The 19631-nt window shown below is 37.9% G+C and overlaps 2 protein-coding genes across 2 annotated transcripts in view; one reads left to right on the forward strand and one right to left on the reverse strand.

Annotated features, from left to right (window-relative positions):
• The window catches only part of rnf13 (ring finger protein 13), a 38055-nt gene extending 34296 nt beyond the window's left edge, over positions 1 to 3759 (reverse strand). Inside the window, exons 1-3 of the mRNA XM_068318560.1 lie at positions 3584 to 3759; positions 679 to 894; positions 431 to 511 (exon numbers count right to left, since the gene is read on the reverse strand). Of these exons, the coding sequence (XP_068174661.1) occupies positions 431 to 511; positions 679 to 792 (195 nt within the window). The 5' untranslated portion in view covers positions 793 to 894; positions 3584 to 3759. The remainder of the gene's footprint in view (positions 1 to 430; positions 512 to 678; positions 895 to 3583) is intronic.
• Positions 3760 to 6124: 2365 nt separating this feature from the next.
• ppp1r2 (protein phosphatase 1, regulatory (inhibitor) subunit 2) lies at positions 6125 to 18732 on the forward strand. Its single transcript, XM_068320355.1, has 6 exons — positions 6125 to 6457; positions 11798 to 11905; positions 12358 to 12441; positions 13787 to 13887; positions 15423 to 15617; positions 16305 to 18732. The coding sequence occupies exons 1-6, from the start codon at positions 6327 to 6329 to the stop codon at positions 16322 to 16324; spliced, it is 639 nt and encodes a 212-aa protein (XP_068176456.1). The 5' UTR covers positions 6125 to 6326; the 3' UTR covers positions 16325 to 18732.
• The last annotated feature ends 899 nt before the right edge of the window (positions 18733 to 19631 follow it).

The following is a 19631-nucleotide window of genomic DNA, read 5'->3' on the forward strand; positions in this document are numbered from 1 at the left end:
CTCAAATTAGCAATGTTTTAAGTTTTGAAAATGCATAAAAAAGGTCACACACACACACACACACACACACACACACACACACACACACACACACACACACACACACACACACACACACACACACACGGGGCTTGCGTACAGATGATGGTGAAAAGTAGAGCGGGGGGCAGCTCCTTCATGGTGAGACTCAATGAGCAACTTGCAGGGGGACATGCCTTACTCAAGGGTATCTCAGCAGTGTTCAGGAGGTGAACTGGCACCTCTCCACTGCCAGTTCATACTCCAAATTTTTTGGTCCACTCCAGTCTTGAAACCGCCACCCTCCGGTCCCCAGCCCCAGACTGAGCAGACTGGGCTACTTGGATATGTAACCTGGAAAACATGCTGAACAAAAAAAACCTATTGGTCAGGTTAACACTTCTGCACTCACCTTGAGTCCATCATTGGGTAGTCGATAACCAAACCGTGCAGGTAGGTCATCAAAGTTCTTTGTTGTGTTGTCAAATGAGTACTGAAAAAAGGAAAGATTAAATGTTTTTGAGTAAATATTCCATTGCATCATAAAAAAATAATGTCTAGGATCCTTTTTGGCAATTGGGGAGCATAAAGAAACAAAAGACCATCAAGGACTACAGTGTCACACTCTGTATAGTCCCCTGGGTATTTAGATTTACTCACAGCAGCGATGTCTGCCTCCACAGGCAGCAGGTTGAGGAAGGCAAATAGCTGAACGGTGAAGATAGTGTAAATCTGCGTGGCAGACAGCATCAGCATTCCCAGGGACAGCAGCATCTTGGCATCACATTACAACCCTCCGCTGCTATGCCAATCACTCAAAAATACACAACCATAAACACCATACACACTGGCCTGCAGTGGAGCCCAACACACCACCTAGAACAGAAACCAATATCTGTGTATGAATTCCCACAAACCGATAAAATGTTATTCAAAGTTTTTGACCAAAAATCGAATGAAAGTTAATGAACCTCACTTGTATCTTAATTCTTTATACACTGACATAACATTAATAGGGAAAATTGCCTTTCGTTTTGTTGAGCAAAATGCTCAAACAAAACAGCAAAAGAACATCTTTCAAATACAGGTTTGATTTTGTCCGTCGTTTCTGGCATGTAAAAATGAAGTCATTTTTAGCACTAGGCACAAAAACTGCACTGTGATTCCGCTGTCAGTGCTGTGGACTGTTTTATGCTATTTTCAGATGACTCATGCTTCTCTGTCCAAACCTCACTTTTTTTCCCCCACTACACATCTGGTCTTTGAGTTATCTCCTTTAACATGTGTGCACCTCCTCGGATGCTGGCACCAGATCGAATTCATTAGCATTTCAGCTTCCAGATACATTAAGTGAGCATATAAATCATGAATTTGCAAACTGAATTCTCTTGCATCAACATCACATCATTGAAGAAAATACCCTGCAGTCTATGTCTTTGGAAATACAGATTACAGATTTGTACTTTTGATAAACTAGTGCCTTCATAGATTTTCTGAACACATTTACCACTAGTTTAGTTGAAGCTGGATTTTTGAGTCAGCAATACCTAGCTTCCTAACAGCCACAACTGAGAAGGACAGAGGAGCTACACAGTCCCCAATGTTTCCATATACACACAAGATTAATGTGGCAATTCAGAACTTAGCAAATTTCATTTACTGTTTGTCCCACTTTCATTTAACCCAAAAAAAATATCCTTGAGATCAAAAATCTCTGAGAAAACAGACATGGCCAAGTTATAATCCAATCACATATTGTACCACAACCACTAAAAAATGTTGTGTAAAAAAAAATCAATGGGGTCACCGTTTTATGCAATAATTGGTGACCTTTACAAGTGACTCTTGTAAGAAATCTCAACTTTTTTTTCATGATTTATGACCTTGAAAACCAAAAATTGCTTTTTTGTGGAACATCATGCTACACTAAAGTTCACTTTTGTATAGTTGGAAGATTAATTCTAGTTATGGTAAAAGAAAGCATGCTTTGTGATGTCACAGTGACCTTGGCCTCTGACCAAGAGACTGCAATCATTTCAGTCAGTTTAAATTAATCTTTGTGGATTCTGAAATATCCATCAAATGTTCCTGAGATATTGCATTCATAAGAATGAGAAGAATGTAATGTCATGGAGACCTTATTATCTGACAGTTAAAATCTGATCTCTTCATCCTGGAGTTTATTTTGTCATTTTTATAAAACTGACTTGATTTCTTCAAAGTGATTCTGAAATAAATCATTCTTGAAAACAGGACACAAGAATGATGGATGTCCGGAAAACACATTTCCCCTCGCCACAGCTAGCAACAGGACAGAATACAGACAAATCATTTACATACTAGTAGCTGCCTTGTCACTATGAAAACGTAAAAATTCACTGACATACTTTCCAACTAAATGCCAGTAATTCTATATACAGTATATTGGATAAATCTAGAATTACTGTTCAATCCAGTCCACATAATTAAAAAAGGGTCAACTGGGTCAAGGGTCAACTGTAATTCTAATAAGTAAAATCAACCATTTACTTAATGACACAGTTAGAAGGGTTTGGAGACAAAATGGTGAGAAACACCGTTTTATTACATATATCTGAGAGCAATTTAAATCAATATCATTTATTATTATATATGAAAGATGATGACATGGTCAAAGTGAATTCAGTGAGAATCATGATAACAAAGATTTAAATAGTACCAGCAATTTTTAAACAAATGAGTAAATGCATTCTGGCAAGTTCTACAAAACATTCAAGAAAGATAGATAGATAGATAGATAGATAGATAGATAGATAGATAGATAGATAGATATACATACATACATATACATACATACATACATACATACATACATACATACATACATACATGAGGACATTTTACAAACAAATGTTATATATACTGACAATGCATTCTAATTAAGATCCTTTAACTTCTGTTCTGATAATCCTATACATCATAATACATCATTTTCAGGAAAATTAAATACAGTAATTGAGATTCAAAACAACGTAGCAGGATGGACAGACATTTCACCCAAGAGGCCACATCAAGAGGAGGCGAACAAACAAGAAAACTGTAAATAAAATAGAATGCCTTTAACGACATCATACACAAGTGTACAACGACGATTTAAATTATTTAAATTTAAATACTTTAATAAAAACAAATGACGCCAATCCCATTTTACTTACAAAAAAACCACTGGTAAACTAGTTAATTAGCAAAAGTGAATCCCTGTGATTGGAGGCTAACACCGCTAATGACAAAAATACCGCCGACATCGTTGAGAGCAACCAGAAATCACACTTAGATACCTAAAATCTCTGTAGATAATGTTGTTATTCATTACACAAAAATATACATGGCCAGTAGCGTTCGTGTAAATCAATTTGAGTTCACTACACTTTGTTTGGCTGTGTAGTGAAGTTATATAGTTATAAATATAACAGAGTAGACACCCTACAAGGCGTGGAGCTAGCTACAAAAACAGTGTCCTGTACCCGCGTTAGCGTAATGCTAGGATGCTAACACGGGGAGCTAACGATTGGCCGTGGGTGTTTACCTTTTTTTCTGCCCAGAGGTTAATTTCGTCCAGTAGTTCAAATGTTGGCAGTAACATCCATGTCCTCTACTAGGCTTGCTGTCAAGGAACATGCACGACATCAACTATTTCTGCACGCATTTCATTCCGTTTCAATGAGGGTCTGTGAAGATATGTTACAGTTTAATCCCCTTCGCTACCTCTTTTTTCATTTCAGGGCGCACACTTCCGCCACACGTGCCCAAGAATCTGCAGCATTTGATTGGATACAATCTCTGTCAATCATTCTATACCGGAAATTATTCCAGACGTAAACATATCCACGTGATGGCAACACTCAACCATTTGCTGCCGTTTACAGTCACATGAACTGCTTGAACTGAAAATAATATCAGGTCTTGACTGTAATGGTTGCACTGTGACGTTTACTGCAACGGAACCAGATGTATAAATATGATCTATATTCCAAACCTATGTTTGATGTACTTTCAATATATATTTTTTGTTATTCCGATGAAAATGTTGTTGCTTTTGGCAGATGACACTTATAAATCTCTAGCTCCCTCTGTTGTACATGAGGAGCATCCTCTTTTCAATAGAAAGCAGTGTCGGATCATTAGTGATTGGAATAATTCATGATTTAAGCTTTCACTACTAAGATACAAAAGACAGCAGACGGAGATGGAAAAAGCACCCAAACTATCTGAACTTAAAGGTATTTAATACTGAGAAACTGAAGGACCACTTGCTTCATATTTTATAAGATCAAATGCAAATTAGCAGATCTCACTGAAACTTCATTCATAGAACTTTTTCAAATTATTCTAAAAGTCCTCTGTGATAGTTGAAATCAGAAGGATGTCCTCTTGTCTCCCTTTCACTGGCAGAAGAACAAAAGGCAACGCTTTCCTCAAGCAATTATTTGTCTACACCTGAACTTTCTGTACAAGATTGTAGGTATGTGGCAATGTCCAGTGTGCATATGTGACACAAAATAAAAATTCAGTTTTGTCTTGTAAAATTCTTATCTTACGAGTGCTAAAATTAATTTTATTTATAGGCCTTTGTCATGTTGATTGTTCTTCTTTACTCTATAATGACATGTGAGACATGATGAAGAGATACCTAACTACACATTAACATGTCTATCTCGAGGAAATACAGTATATATTGTGTTTATTCATAATTTAAGTTTACTGCTTGGCCTATTCCACTCGTGTTGTTTTGATAATAAATTACTGTAATATATTATTTCCAATACAACACCATATTTAACCCCTTCTATTGTATTGTGTGTTCATTTCTTGCTCTTTAATATTTTCCTATTGAACAATATTTAAATGAGTCTGCTGGTCTCAATGAGACAATAATAAACAGGTGACTACACTGTATTATTGACTTTATGGTGTATTGATATTGCTTGCTCAAACTAAAATTTAAAGAATATATGTTTTGTAAGTGTAAACTATAGTTCCTCAAAGTCAGTCAGTTCTAGAACTGGAACTGGTGTATATTTAGTTTCTGGCTCAACATCACTTCATAGTGGGATTTATGCTTACTGTGACAGGAGTTGTATGCTGCAGTCCTGTCAGTCAACACAGTCACTGACAATTCACTTCAAAATCACATTATTCATATTCTGATACATATTCATTGCTTGGGATTATTTCTCATCAGTTACATCCTTCTTACAGTGAGTGAATTTGTGTCAGTCACACTAATAAGGAACAAGATGTTCCCACACATGCAGCAGCTTGGAAGGATTTGACTTTATATCTGCTTGAGATCTTCACTTTGTCCCCATTATTTAGTTTATTGTACGGGGACACATTTCTAACTTTTAACTAGGAAATCTTGAGCGAATGTTGACAATGGAAAGTGTGTGTGTGTGTATGTGTGTGTGTGTGTGTGTGTGTGTGTGTGTGTGTGTGTGTGTGTGTGAGTCCTTTGTCATTGTTTAACGTTCCTCATAAAAATGCTTGTTTTACACAGGCCCTATAACGTTTAGGTCTGAATTTACTCTATAACTTTTGTCTCTATTGGTCAAATTGCTTGACTGCAATAGAAGTCAAGCAATTTCACATCTTTAGTTCATTTCATAAACACATTTTACATGTATTAATACATGTTTGTTCCCCCTCCACTCATCATCACAGAAAGGATTCCTGCTTAGCTTGTCTTTCATAATAAGAGCTGTAATACAATTTTTGTGAAAATTTCAAATTTAAGGGTAACAACTCCTGAACCACATTAACCACAATCAATTATCGAAACATGTTTTAATTTGTGAAGAAGAAAAATCTTGGGAGCATTAGGTTAGGTTACTTAACTGATTTTTAAAATAAAATTATATGCAATTGGAACAATGACTTAATGATGTATATTAAAATGATTATGTTGTATATTTATGTCAAAAAAATCATACATTACAGAAAAAGTAAATTAACAAAAAGGGGATTCGCGAGCGGGACGGGCAAGTGATTAGAAGTCGCGTTTAAAATCTCGCGATGTTACAGTCAACCCTACCCGCTTGTGTTGTTGTTACCGCGCCACTCAGTCAACGAGCACAGAGGAGGCATGCGTCAGTACTGATGCACACTGTGTCTTACCTAGGTTTGACTCTGTTGAAGAGCACTGCGTTATGACGGGGGTTGTAATTAAATCTGGACCTGTCTTTAATAACTGAGTCACAGAAATTACAGTATTAAGTGTATCAATTGCAGAAATAGTTAACTAGCGCTACTCTGACAATCAGCGAGTGGGAATGGCAGCTCCCCGGCCGATTAAAGGTATTCTGAAAAACAAGAACAGTGGGACAAACGTTAAATCTCTACCCGAGGACGTACAGGCAGAGATTCCAGAGCAAGCCCTTGGACTCTCGGAGGATGACCAACAGTAAGTTTTCTTCTTAATGCTAACTGTCGTGAGGCCGGTACCAAGATAACGTTAGCTAGCTACACACTTGTTAGCCTCTGTGCCGACATTCCCCTGTCATGCTACCGCTGACGTTTGGCTGTCAGGACAAGTCAGCAGCTCGTCTGCATAGAAAGTTTCTGACTATTTTTTTAGGGTTAGAATATCCTTTCTTCCTTTCAAATAAAACCTTAGTGTAATATATTACCAATAGCTACTATTTACTCCTACCAACCGTTTATTAGGTTAGCTTGTTAATGACCATAATAGGACACACTCTAACGCACTTTACAGTGAATATGGTTTACGCCTTAACTTCACGTTGGCAGTTCCTAACATCTAACCTCAGTGTTTAAAGAGCGGCTCAGCACTGATGTGGTTATTTATCTGCCCCTAGTCCCGTCTCTTTTTATATTGTTGGGAAGTAAGTTTTATCAATTAAACGGTTAAACGTTTACTGAAGACATGCTTTGATGTGCTTAAAACGACATACAGGACCGCTAACAGCAGGATTAAGGGCAATACAATACAATCAAGTTAGGGTGATTGAGGTAATTTGTTGTAAGTAATTAATGTAAGTGTGGCTCATTCATCCATTTGTAGTACAAGTGGCCGAACTAACAGAAGAAGGCTTTTGAATGATGGTGGAGAAGACTCAAGTTGGGTCAAGAACATTCTGGGTCAAATCGAGCAGTTTAGGGCCGTGTCTTGGCTTCTGTAAGTTGTAATTATGAGAGACTCGACTAAGCCACCTTAGTCCAGATGATAAAGATTCCTCTTTAATGGTTTGTTTTCTTTTTTTAAATATTGACACCACTGACACTGTCAAATGTAGAAAATAGATTAACCAACTGAGCCTTTCATGGATTTACCCTGCCAGTCAGACGAATGAATTAACACCACCCACTTTCCAAATGCTTGCAAATCTTTGGTGGTAGCTGAAGATTCCACCCAGTGGAGTAAATGGTTTTTAACAAAGTATCACAAATTGATTTTGCCATTTCACTCCAGTTAAAATGAGATCTGATAATGGGAGTCTTTTGGTGTCATTAGAAAAAGATGCACAAGTACACCAAAATATGTCAGATCATTTTGATCAGTTTGTGTAATGCAGTATATGGTATTTATGCAAACATCAAAATGTGCCAGCTTGTAGTTCTTTTCTCCGTCTGTTCTGACAGTTTATACAGCACAAACGTCTATATTCTTTTGATAGTGTGTGTCAAATTTTGATTCTTAATTTATGTGCCTGCATACTGGTTCGCCTGTGTCGACACGTCTAGATGCTAGTGCCAGTATTCCCTTAGCCGAGAAATTAGGCCACAGACGGATGACTGATGAGGAAGGAAAAGGAAAAAGTTTTCTGCAAGGATCCTGTGTGCATCCAAGCACAAAATACACATAGAGGTACATGGGTAGATCATGCTCTGCCATGCTGTCATCAGCTCTGAAAATAAATATGTACACTGTCAGTAGCGGACACGTGTACATATCTGTAAATACTTCTGTATTGATGTTTTTAATTGCTCAAATATTTTCATAATTTTACCCTCACCTAGACGTCATTCCCTAGTGACCAGCATGGTTAGAGATGATACAGATAGATATCTGGCTGTTTACAGGTTCTCTCCTGGTCAGACTGCTACATAAATACATGGACAACTAAATGTGTGCCAAATCTTTCAGAATCAAGATTTTATGGTCCCGAGATGGCATTTTCATCACTGACTGACATATGTGGCTTTAAATTAAAAAGTGGAATTGATCTGAAGATCAACAAAGCCATTGAGCCTTAAAACAGCCAAGACATGTTTTTGTTCTTAACAACTCAATTGTGTCTAACATGGCCACATTACCTTCCTGGTTCATTCAGTAGTACTAAGGGGATATCCTGAACTAGATCTACAAATATCTACCACCCAGCAAACTGGTAGATATGATCAACCACCTGTTTGAAACAATTCAGCTTCCCGTCTGTGATTTGTACTCAAACAATAGAATTTTCAGTAGTTTCTCTTGGTTACTGCCTTTAGAGTATACTTGTCTTACATCCATTTTTATTTTATTGTATTTTATTGTAAATTTTATTGATAACCTGTAATTTGAGACAGCCAGTCTCGAATGATCAACTTAATTAAAACTAAGCAGGAACATTAAAACACAGTGTGTTTGTGTCCCTTTGGTACTAAAATTAAAGAAAAACAAGAACTTTGGAAAATGAAGGAGCCGTCAGGTATATCTATTGCCTTTGTGGTTCCAGTTCATTTTATTTAGCTTTGTAGGGAAAAGTAAAGTCTTAGCTACTTTATAGGAACTGAAACCTTTGTTATCCTTTTAGTTACACACTATTTAGTTAACAGTGATGTATGGGCCTCACACTCAGTCATATATAATTCATGAATGCTTCCATGAAACACAATCTCCCCTTCAGTGTCTTGCAGGCCTCCTCTTGGTGGTGTGATGGATAGTTTGACAGGCAGGTAGTGAATCTCCAACTTTACATAACGGGGACTTAACTCACATAGCATCATTGCTGATGGAAATACGAATGAAGCTGATGGCAAATTTTACAGGAGTCTCAAAATTTGTAGAGATCAAGAGCAGTGGCTGCTTTAGAAAGATAGAACTTTATTAATTCATTGGGAATACAAAGCAATGCATCTACAAAAAAAATATTACTTTGGTTGAAAATAATTTTGTATATTTAGCGTAATCCAAGGGTTGTAAATTTGTTAGATTCAATAAAGCATTTTACCGTTGGAGATCACAAGTTCCTACTGCAACTTTCTCTCTGTGTGGCTCAAGGTAGAATTCAATCTGGCAAACAATATTTTTTACTTACTTAACAGTGTTACAGTGAAAACCTCCATCATGACTTGCCGTGACTGCTGATGTGGTATGTGAATCAATTATTCTGCTTCTTGATGCACTTATAAATTCTGACAGATGATGAGGACTTAGGAAATTCTTTTAGCCCTATAACAAGTTGGCTATCCATCAGATCTTGTGTAATATTCTAGCATGCACATTACATCCTGAGGAATGGGCCACGAGAGCAGCAATTTTCCCTTTATTAAGTGTTTATATACACAGCTATGGAAAAGGTAGAAAAAGTCCCTACCACAAAGTGTTGTGGTGATCTGTCTGGCACTTTTGTGTAATCGTGCTGAAAACTAACCGTTAGACACAGGTTGAAACTTCTCTTTCTTCACAGAGGTACATGTTGGCAAATACAATGTCAAAACTGATTTATTTATGAAATAAATATGAAGCTACAGCATGCTAAGAAAGACCTGTAAAATGCTTTTTTTAATGTCATCAACACTGTCTCCTCTAAAACAAGGTGGTTTCAACCAGTGATGAGCACAAAGCTGGACCCTGTGACTATGCTATCTGATAGCACAACTCGACTCTCAACGATGACTCATTCTATTTAGTGAGTTCTATCACAGGCTGTTAATGTTAGTTCTGAAATATAGACATCATCACATACAACTCCATATTTAACATCTGCTATTGCCCTTCTTTTCTCTTACAGAGGTAACGTGATCTTCATTGCGTAACAGGTTTCATGATGAATGAGTGAGAGGACTGCAGGGGTTTAGAGGCAACAGTAGTATGTTGGAGGTAGATTCTTTTCAGAGATTGTGGGATGTGTGGCATAATCACACATTCTATAGTGAAGCACTACAGACTAATGAACACCTACTTTCTAACACACTCTGCGATATGTTAAATCCAAGTTGTATGGTTTTGTGTGTGGTTTCACTTCTCAGGTGTTAGATTATTGCAGGAATTGATAAAACTTTTTTTTTTCCATGGGATCATATTTGGCTCTGTGAACTGAAAGATGCTCTTATACCTCCTCCATTTGCAGCTGATCCTGGGGGTTTGTGCGACCCATGCCTGTCGACCTGGCTCAGGTCGGAGGGGAGCTCTGTGTGAGCAGGGCAGTCAGTTTAGCTTCTCTGTCTGTGGTCTTACCTCCTGCCTGCCTCCCGTGATACCTGACCTTTCTGTTCCACAAACAAGGTCTGGTCTGATGCACCTTGGCAGGAGAGTCTAGGGAGTGCAGAGGTAGTTTAATTTAAGATGAGATAGCTGAGATTGCTCTTAAGCATAATGGTCTTTTTGTATTAATTAAGAATTTCAATTTCCTCCGGGATTAATAAAGTATCTATCTATCTATCTATCTATCTTTAAGTGATTACAAGTGTGAACAACAACATTGTGCTAATGAGACATTGAAAACTACACATTCATACAGTACACTGAACAGATGAAAGAAATGAAAAATTACAACTGACATCAAAGCTAAAAATGATGCAACATACAAACTAGAACTAGAATGAAAGCAGTCACAGACTACAACATCCTGCGACACCCCTGAATTCAAAATTTACCCTGACCTACTTGCATAAGTCAAAGATCTCTGCTTTGATCTATGATAGTAGGTCAGAGCACTAGCTTTGATCAACGGTTTTAGTCACACTGGCCTTCTCCCTCGTCTTTCTATCTTATCCGGTTCTTAAGTGTACAAAAGTTGAAATTTGACCTTAGCTTTCTCAAGGTCATCATCTCATTTTCATTCCCTTTGCCGCATGAGTAATGTGCTTTTGGTTTCATCTTTCTATCTGCAACGGTTGCGAAGATATTTGGTGGACTAACGAACGGGTAGACGGACGAACACTGACAATTACAATACATCACCGCTTTGAAGCGGGATGTAATAATGCAAAGTTTCATGACAGATGAATAATGGACTTCTTTTCCCTGTCCTATAATGACAGGTGTTCTCTTCATCCTCTTTAGGAATATGTCTCATTTGGTGGACAGTTGGCCCATGTTTCTGTTCATTTCCTTTACAGATTTGACAAGTCAGACAGGGTTAGAGTAATTTAAAACCAAAGCTCTTAGTACTAAGATGAGGGGACAGTATACCCCAGATGAGAATAGAACCGTTTGGGGAAATAAGTTAACAGGTGTGTTACAGGGAGATCGAACAGAAATCAACTTTAGAAAAAGCAATCATATCCAATGAGACTGTTGTTTGACTGTTTACCCTATTTATTCACAGCTTATCGACCTTCACTTCCTGAAAGTCACCATAAATCACACTGTTGCTGGCATATGTGAGCTGTGTTGTCTGTCTGTTCCCAAAATATGTGGTCTGTGTGAAAACTGGGACACGCTCAGTCCTAGATTAATTCCGGCCACTCTGCTCTCTGAGTGGTTCTGTGGGATGTGATTGTGGGTGGCTGCAGTACAGGGATCCAAACTGAGTGTCATTTGTTTTTTACTGTTTTTGTTTTTATTTTTCAGGAAGAAATCCCAAAAATGGGATGAGATGAACATCTTGGCAACGTACCATCCAGCCGACAAAGACTATGGCTTGATGAAGATTGATGAACCCAGCACACCTTACAACAGGTCACTCCTCTGAAAAACTCTCCCCTTAAGTCTCTTCTATTTATAACACTTCCAACATTGAATTAGTTGATTCGTAACCATTTTGTAAATGTGAGTGTTGTGCATGTTGCATTTAAAATGACTAAACAACTGAAGACTTTTCTTTTAATAGACTTTTAAAAATGCATACTACTTCAGACCTCTAGCTACCCTTAAAAGATCATGTAGCCAATTTAGAGTGCAAACCAGCACCAGGGTCGGAGAGTTGAGTTGGCCCGTGTGTTGGTGTTATAGGAATGTCTCTGCAGTTTTGTAATTTAATATGTCAAAGTGCTGCAGGGAAGGTCACAAACCCTCTGTCTGTCCTCATCATCCTCTATCTCGTTATGTTTCCCTCTTTTTGTGCCAATTTTTCCTTCACACTCCCGTCTCATTTTCAGTTTATCTTGAATCAGTTAATTTCCCTCTTTCAGGATGTTGGGGGATGACGATGATGAGGGCGCGCTGAGTGATTCGGACAACAACAGTGGACTCACAGCTGATGACCTCACATCGAAGTAAGAAGCACTGATGAATGGAGAGAAATCCAGAGCAGAAGGAGAAAGAGAAGAAAGGAAAAATCAAATGAGTGATGATTTGTTACTGTAAAAGCGTTGCAACCTTTTCAAGTTCTTTTATGTGGTGCCTGATGCAGTTTGTAGTATTGATGCTTGTTCACTTTCAGGTGTGTCCCAGATAAACCGCACTGAAACACATTTACTAATGTCCTGGTCTCTGAACAAAGATAGAACTGATTAGAGCATTTACTGCGTAGCCTCTGACGTCTTTAACACTCTCAGAGACCACTTTGCTGCAGCAATGCACTGCAGTCTTGATAACATGAGAAATGCAAACACTACGACAAAGTAAGCCTGTGTCGTGGAAAAATGTTCATATGTTTCCACTGCCCTGAAGAATTTGACCTAAGTGGACCTAAATGCCATGCCATATAAAGGTATTTTGATGAAAGAGAACTAAGAGAGATTTCATAAAGATTAGTATTGTGCCCTAAACTAAATAAAAGATCAGCATTTTAATCACAAAGGAACACTCAGTGTTTCTCCCTAGAAATCTTTTTAGGCCTAGTGGCAAAGATGATAGAGCCTAATCCTAACCCACAACATACTTTATGTATTTCCATATAAGAAACATGAAACAAAGTGATCGCAAGGGCTGCATGGCTCATACCTGCTGTGGGCCATCATGCTTACATAAGTGCACTGATGCAGAAGTAGAATGAGCTAGTTTAGCATGTGTCCCACAGAGGATAACAATTAGCTCCAGGTCTGCAACACAATTAGATTATGTTCATTTTCTTCCAACACTAAAGTGTCTTCCATTGTTTTACACTGAAGCTCTGTGATAACTCAGCAGCTTCTCAGTCCCTATGTCTTCAAATATCAATTCTCAATCTCTTATCCATCACTCATCCAACTGTCCTTTGGAACAACAAATGTCACCGTCTATCCCTTCCTATCTGTGTTTGTCCCGTCTACTTTTCTGAGGCCATTTCACTGATTTACCACCATTCGGTGGTAAATCAGCAATACCATTGCTCATTTTGCCCTCTGCTGTTAAAGCTCTTGTGAGTGTGAAAAATGAGGATAGTAGCTCGCATACACTCACATCTTTTGACTTTGTCTCTGCTCACCTCATCACTCCATCTGTGTTCCTCCCATGGTCCATGAACGCCTCCTCAAAAGTATTTTAATCTCTTTGCAATGACTCTAGCAAGGTCTCGCATTTCTGTGCCATCATTTCTACATGTAGTATGATTGCAACAACTTTAGATGATGGGAAAAAAAGAATGGAAATTTTCCAAAGATGCAGTTAATTGAATTTTTATGCTTTTTATCTTTCAAGGCTGGCGGCGGCAGAGGGCTCAGAGCCTCGATTTATGAAGGAGGATGAAGAAGAGAGCAGTGAGGAAGAGGAGGAAGAGGAGCTCAGTCCTGAGGAACAAGGTATGTGTGTTATTATTTTCCTTTATTTGATGAAATCTAAACATACTAATTCCTTCATTTATTTACATAGTATCATGATTAAATTATATGAAGTTTTCTAATCCCTTGTGCATTCGAGCTTCAAGATGCCCAGTTTCACCTCATCTTGGATTTTTAGTAGGTAGTCACGTGATACCGTACGCACATTCTATTGGCTGACAGCATCCGGAAGTGCACTGCGTTCCTCGAGTCTCGGAACGCAGCGCACTTCCGTGTATTAAAGAAACACTTAAAATCGCTGTAAACAATCTATAAGAGTGTGGGGAATGGTAATACAGATATAAGGTGATTTAATATCAATATGGGGAGGGTTCATAAACTTTTAAATTACCGTAAATATTAAAATAAATAGTTCATTGCAATATCGCAGAATTTCGTTATTTGCGGGTGGTCCTGGAACGCATTAACTGCAAGTAACGAGAGATTACTGTATTGCTTCAGTAATCAGCAGCACATTCATGTGTCTATAATGCTGCACAGCAGTGGCTGTTTGTTGCTGATGGAGCATCTGTTAAATTATACCATCCACTATTAATGCAGTGTCCTCTGCAGTAGTGAGGGAGGTTAAACACAGTGACACTGAGGCGCTGGTGGAGACTGACTGACTTGGCAAAAGGCTTGAATGTTCAGCTCTCTGCTGATGACCTCTCTAGCTTCCAATGAGACATGTCCAGACAGTGCTACTGACAACTCTTTGACATTGTCCATCCATGTGGACTCTCATACCTCTTGCTCTCAAATACAGAGCTGTTAGCCCAGTTTCATAGGACATTCACAAAGACAGATGAGCCTAGGCAACTTACTCATATATTTACACCTAACAATAGAATAAAACGGCAGACCTGTTTATACTTTAAAGAGGTTCAGAGCTGTAGATAAAGACTGATTCACAGTTAAGATTATGTATGAATATGGGGTGGTTAACATTTTGTCATGTTAAGTCCTATGAGTTGATAAAGGATACATTTCATGGACAAAACGAAGTACATGTGAATGTTTCTATCAATTTCTGTGATACAGTGAACAAAAACTGTTGTTTAGTCTCAATCTTGTAAGACAAGAGCAAACTTTACTCAAGATGTCCTCAAGGCTTATTCCTCTAAAAGGGCTGTTTCTCTCTCCTGTTCTCTTATGGGGGAACTGTTGGGTCTGTGTAGAATAAGCCATTCTGAGTAGAACGTTTCTCTTTTGGGGAGTGCCTTGAGACAATTTCACTTGTGATTTAGTGCTATTCAAGATTTTTTTTACCTGACTTGAAATAAGCCCTTGGCTTTTAGTTTCTTTGCCACATCCCAATTTCTTTTTGATCAAACAAAGTAATCTGTCATAGAAACAAGAGACACTTCCATGAATGAAGTCTTAACAATGTTTCATTGGATATTTTTATTGTCAGTCAGGTTTTACCATGTCAACAATACAATTGTTCACCCTAAATTCTGCACAAATGTTTTGGTTTTAGCACATTATAATCTTTCTAATGGTATCTTCCTCTGCAGCCAAGAAGAAGCATTTTCAGATGATGAGGAAAATGCACTACAACGAGGGCTTGAACATCAAGCTTGCACGCCAGCTCATTGCGAACGAGCTGGAAGATGATGAAGATGTTGATGAAGAGATGAAAGATGACACAGAAGAGACAAGGGAAGATGCAGAAGAGACGGAGGAGATAAATGTTGACCCACCACAGGAAGGTAGGGAGAAAGAAGAAGTCCTACACATCAAAATAATTAAATTGATTTTCAGTCAAACAGTTTTTCAGCATAAGAATGGTGTGTAAGCTATAAATTCAGAAATGAAGATATTGTGCATGAAACACAATGTCTTTGTGCATGTGCTTTAATTAAATGTTTGTTTCTATCTGTGGCTCCCTTCACTTCATATATGCGCAAAGCTGTCCTTGATTGCAGCAATTATAAACATGTTTTTATATGAGAAGCACAATTGTCTTATTAAGGATTAGGCTGCATTGAAACACACCAGTTTGAAAATGTTTTGATATATTTACACGGATTCCAGTTAGGCAAAGGCGTGTACTAATATTTCATCACCATAAGAGATAGAGGTAGACTGGCCTTTCTAAGGCTAATGCTTAAGTTACTTTTTTCTCTGACATAAAGAATACAATGCTAACGTTTCCCACTGAGAAAGTTACATAATCAAGTTCATGTTAAATCCCAACACAGAGAAAAAAAATGTACAATAGTTATGATATGTGTCCAAAGAAATGGTTAATTATGAAATGTGCTTTATTCCCTGTAGCTATTATGAGAAGAATTAGAACATGTGCAAAGAGCAGAATAGGTACTACATTGTCAATCTAGCTCTGACCATCTGTCCCCACATCTGTCCATCTGTTTGTCATTTTTTTCAACCATTAGCTGATTCTCTGGATTCATAGACGAGGCCTTCCCGGCCTTCAGCCCTGCGTGTCGACTCAAGATCCAAAAAGACAATGCCACTGCACTCTGTGTTTTAAGTCCGTTCTCTGCAGCAGGACCACCTCACCACATGTGTAAGAACCATCGACAGCCTACAACCCTGCGGTCACTCGTCTGCCTCTACTTCTCCTCACAACTGTGCAATATAACCTTCAAAATGCACTGATCTTTCCCTCCCAGAATCAGTACACACACGTGAAGACTGTGGCTCCCCTCCTTGTCCCTCCCTCCCTTGTTGCCAAGAATTTTCCCTCCAACCTCCGTCATACTGAAGAATACATATTTTTTGACCTTGAAAGGAGGATCAGGGCTTCTTTTTTTTAAAATAAAAGGAGAAAAAAAAACCTGCCAGATAACCGAGACTCCCATGAGGCCACTCCACAGCCTCCAGGCCACAGAGCCATTATGTTAGTCCTAAAGGAAGCCAGGGGAAACCCCACACCCTTGCTAAAGGCATATCTGAGGCATGACACCAAGATTTATACTGTTTGAACTTGAGACAGCATTTTCTTCATCGTGACCCACACCACTGCTGTTTTCTTTGCTCACTACTTTTTGAGGTAAACTTAGATGCAGTGATCCCTAGTTCAATTGATTTTTCAAAAAAAATCTCTTTTTTTTTACCCTGTGGTTTTCCTGCAAATTTAGGTGTGTTATTCATATTGACACAACGGTGGTAATGTGTGAGCTATCATTTGAAAAGTATAAAACTAGATCGCATAAACTAAACTAAAATTCACATTTATTCTGTGTATCTCCTTACAAACAAGAACCTACACAAGATTTCATTTCTGATTCTGGAAATTTTAAAAGCAATCTTACCTCATAGAACCAGACTGCAAAATCTACTGATAAAATTTGTCACTGGGTTTTCTATAAAAACAAAAACTTTTGAAAGCTTTGGTCCTGAATTTTCTTTTATGGAAGGCGATAACAGGTCATTGCATTTATTATTTCTCAAAATATTCTGAGAAGACTTAGTCAGGCTTTCTGGGATATAGGCTTTCCTAATAGATAATTTTCTAATTATAGCAGTATGCTCTTACAATTGGCTCAAAAGATGTTATGACATTAAGATATTAGTTGAGATGGTGTAGATATGCCGCATCTGGGTGTAGGACGAGCTACCCGTCAACAGGACTGTCTATTGAGCCGCAGCCCTGAGCAGCAAGCTCAAGCTAATGCCCCATGTTCTCCATTAAATAACTTAAACTCATCGCATGTAAGCTTTGCCAAACAGAATTTACCAGTACATTCTTTTAGGAAGATACAATGTCCCGGTTTGTGTTTTACTCCACCACACTTTATTTAAGGATGTATGATTTATTTAATTGTTTTGTATACCCCGTAATGTAAAGGTAAGATTTGTCATTAAAACTACTGACTTAAGTTAAAGCACATTAAGACTGAGTTGACCACTAATTTATCGGAGTTGGGATAATTTTGGTGCTTCTTTGCTTAAAAAGTTTTACATCTTTCACAACTGTTGGATTTGACAAAATAATGAGTGAAAAAGACAATGATCATTGTGTGACTTTAATAGCAATCTTTAAATTATTGATGACTGTCAGTTGCTCGGGTACTATCGTCAGTCTCCACTCATGCATGGAGAGACAAAGCCCTCAGAGAAAAGTATACAGGAACCCTGATTATGTCTTGTGCTGTGATTCTTCATCTTAAAACCCTTTAATTCCTAACTGTGACAAAGTGTTAAGCTCTGTATTATGGAAACAAACAATCACCGGTGTGACTTCTACAAACGGCCCTTGGCAGTTTTTTTTCCTTGTAGTTTTGTATTTTGTGGCAATTCGCTTCAAGATTTCAAGCAGTTTCCAGTAACCAAACAGAAGTCAGTATATTGGGTAAACAGTTAAATACTCCAATGATTGTAGAAAAGACAATTATGTGTGGAAATCCAGATTTTGATGCTACTGTTAAACAGACAGAAAATTAACCTGCTGAGAAGTTGATATAGGTTTATTTTCTAACTTAAGACGGAAGGACGAGATTGTCCCAAACGTGACTGACATGATCACCCTGTAGGTGGTTATTTTCTGTCTAATGTGCCTCTGATGCATTTATGTAAGTTCGTAAAATGAATGGGCTATGCTCCATGTGGCTTTTTTTCTTTTCACTGTGTGACCTGTACACTGTCTTGTTTTCTGTTTTCAAGCTTTTCTTCTCCAACGGTTTTTTTTTTTTTTTAATGACAAACAGTCCAGAGACTGCTCTGTGTCTGTCACAGAATGACAGAGTCGATATCAAATCCATGTTTTCGCATATTTCCAGTTTGCATGTTCTTAATCCATCAGATTGTGGGTATTTTGTTTTCTTTTGTGACCTACCATTAAACAGATGTTGTTACAAACTGCTATCTTTGTGGGTTGTTTTACCTGAAGTTACGGATATCTTTAGGTTGAACAGTGAACATCAGGAGTCAGGACCAAACTCTCCAATCTCTTTGACACCAACTGAGTAAATCCACTAGAAGACAACTTTCCCGTTGTCATCATTAATTGAAGAATACAAGCCTCTGTAAATGACTTTGACTCTAAAATTTCGTAAATTTAACTTACATTTTCAATTAAAAAAATAACAGTGCAAAGTAGTTTTGAAATATAAGCACTACTTGTCAAAATATTTTTGAAGTTTTTAGCTCTTGTCTATTAGTGCAGGTGACAGTCCCTGGTTAACCTTCATATTCAATATATTTTTATAGTGTAATATTTTCATTGGGTTTCAGTTTGAAGATTTAACCTACAAACTTTACCATGACCTGGATGAATGAGAATCTACAACAGCATCTGAATTATCCGTTATACCATGTAAATAAATGACTGTCATTGATTTACAAGTCACATCAAAGGTTATAACTATGGGATTCCTTCCCTTTGTAAGCCTGCTACGCTCATATCGAGGGGTTTTACAACGTGATAATTTATGCGGCCGTCACTAGATGGCGGTGTTACATTGAGTTTTCACTTGAGTTTTCACTCCCGTTGGAGTAATTCTAATAGGATAAAGCAGAGAACCACATCCGCGCCAGGATTATCCGACATGTTCTCTCTCCAGGTTTTGAAAAGCTATGTATGGTCACATCGTCCTGTCTAGCTCGTCATTTAGAATAAACCTCGGTGTTTATGCCAGTGACAGGGAATTTATTTAATCCATGGATTATTTTTTTTTAACCGTAGTTCATTTGTTAACAATTAAGTAGCCTTACAATTTCTACTTTGATGATGAACTTAATGATGATAATGTAGTATT

This window comes from Antennarius striatus, chromosome 7, assembly GCF_040054535.1.
Source record: "Antennarius striatus isolate MH-2024 chromosome 7, ASM4005453v1, whole genome shotgun sequence".
NCBI classification, from domain to species: Eukaryota; Metazoa; Chordata; class Actinopteri; order Lophiiformes; family Antennariidae; genus Antennarius; species Antennarius striatus.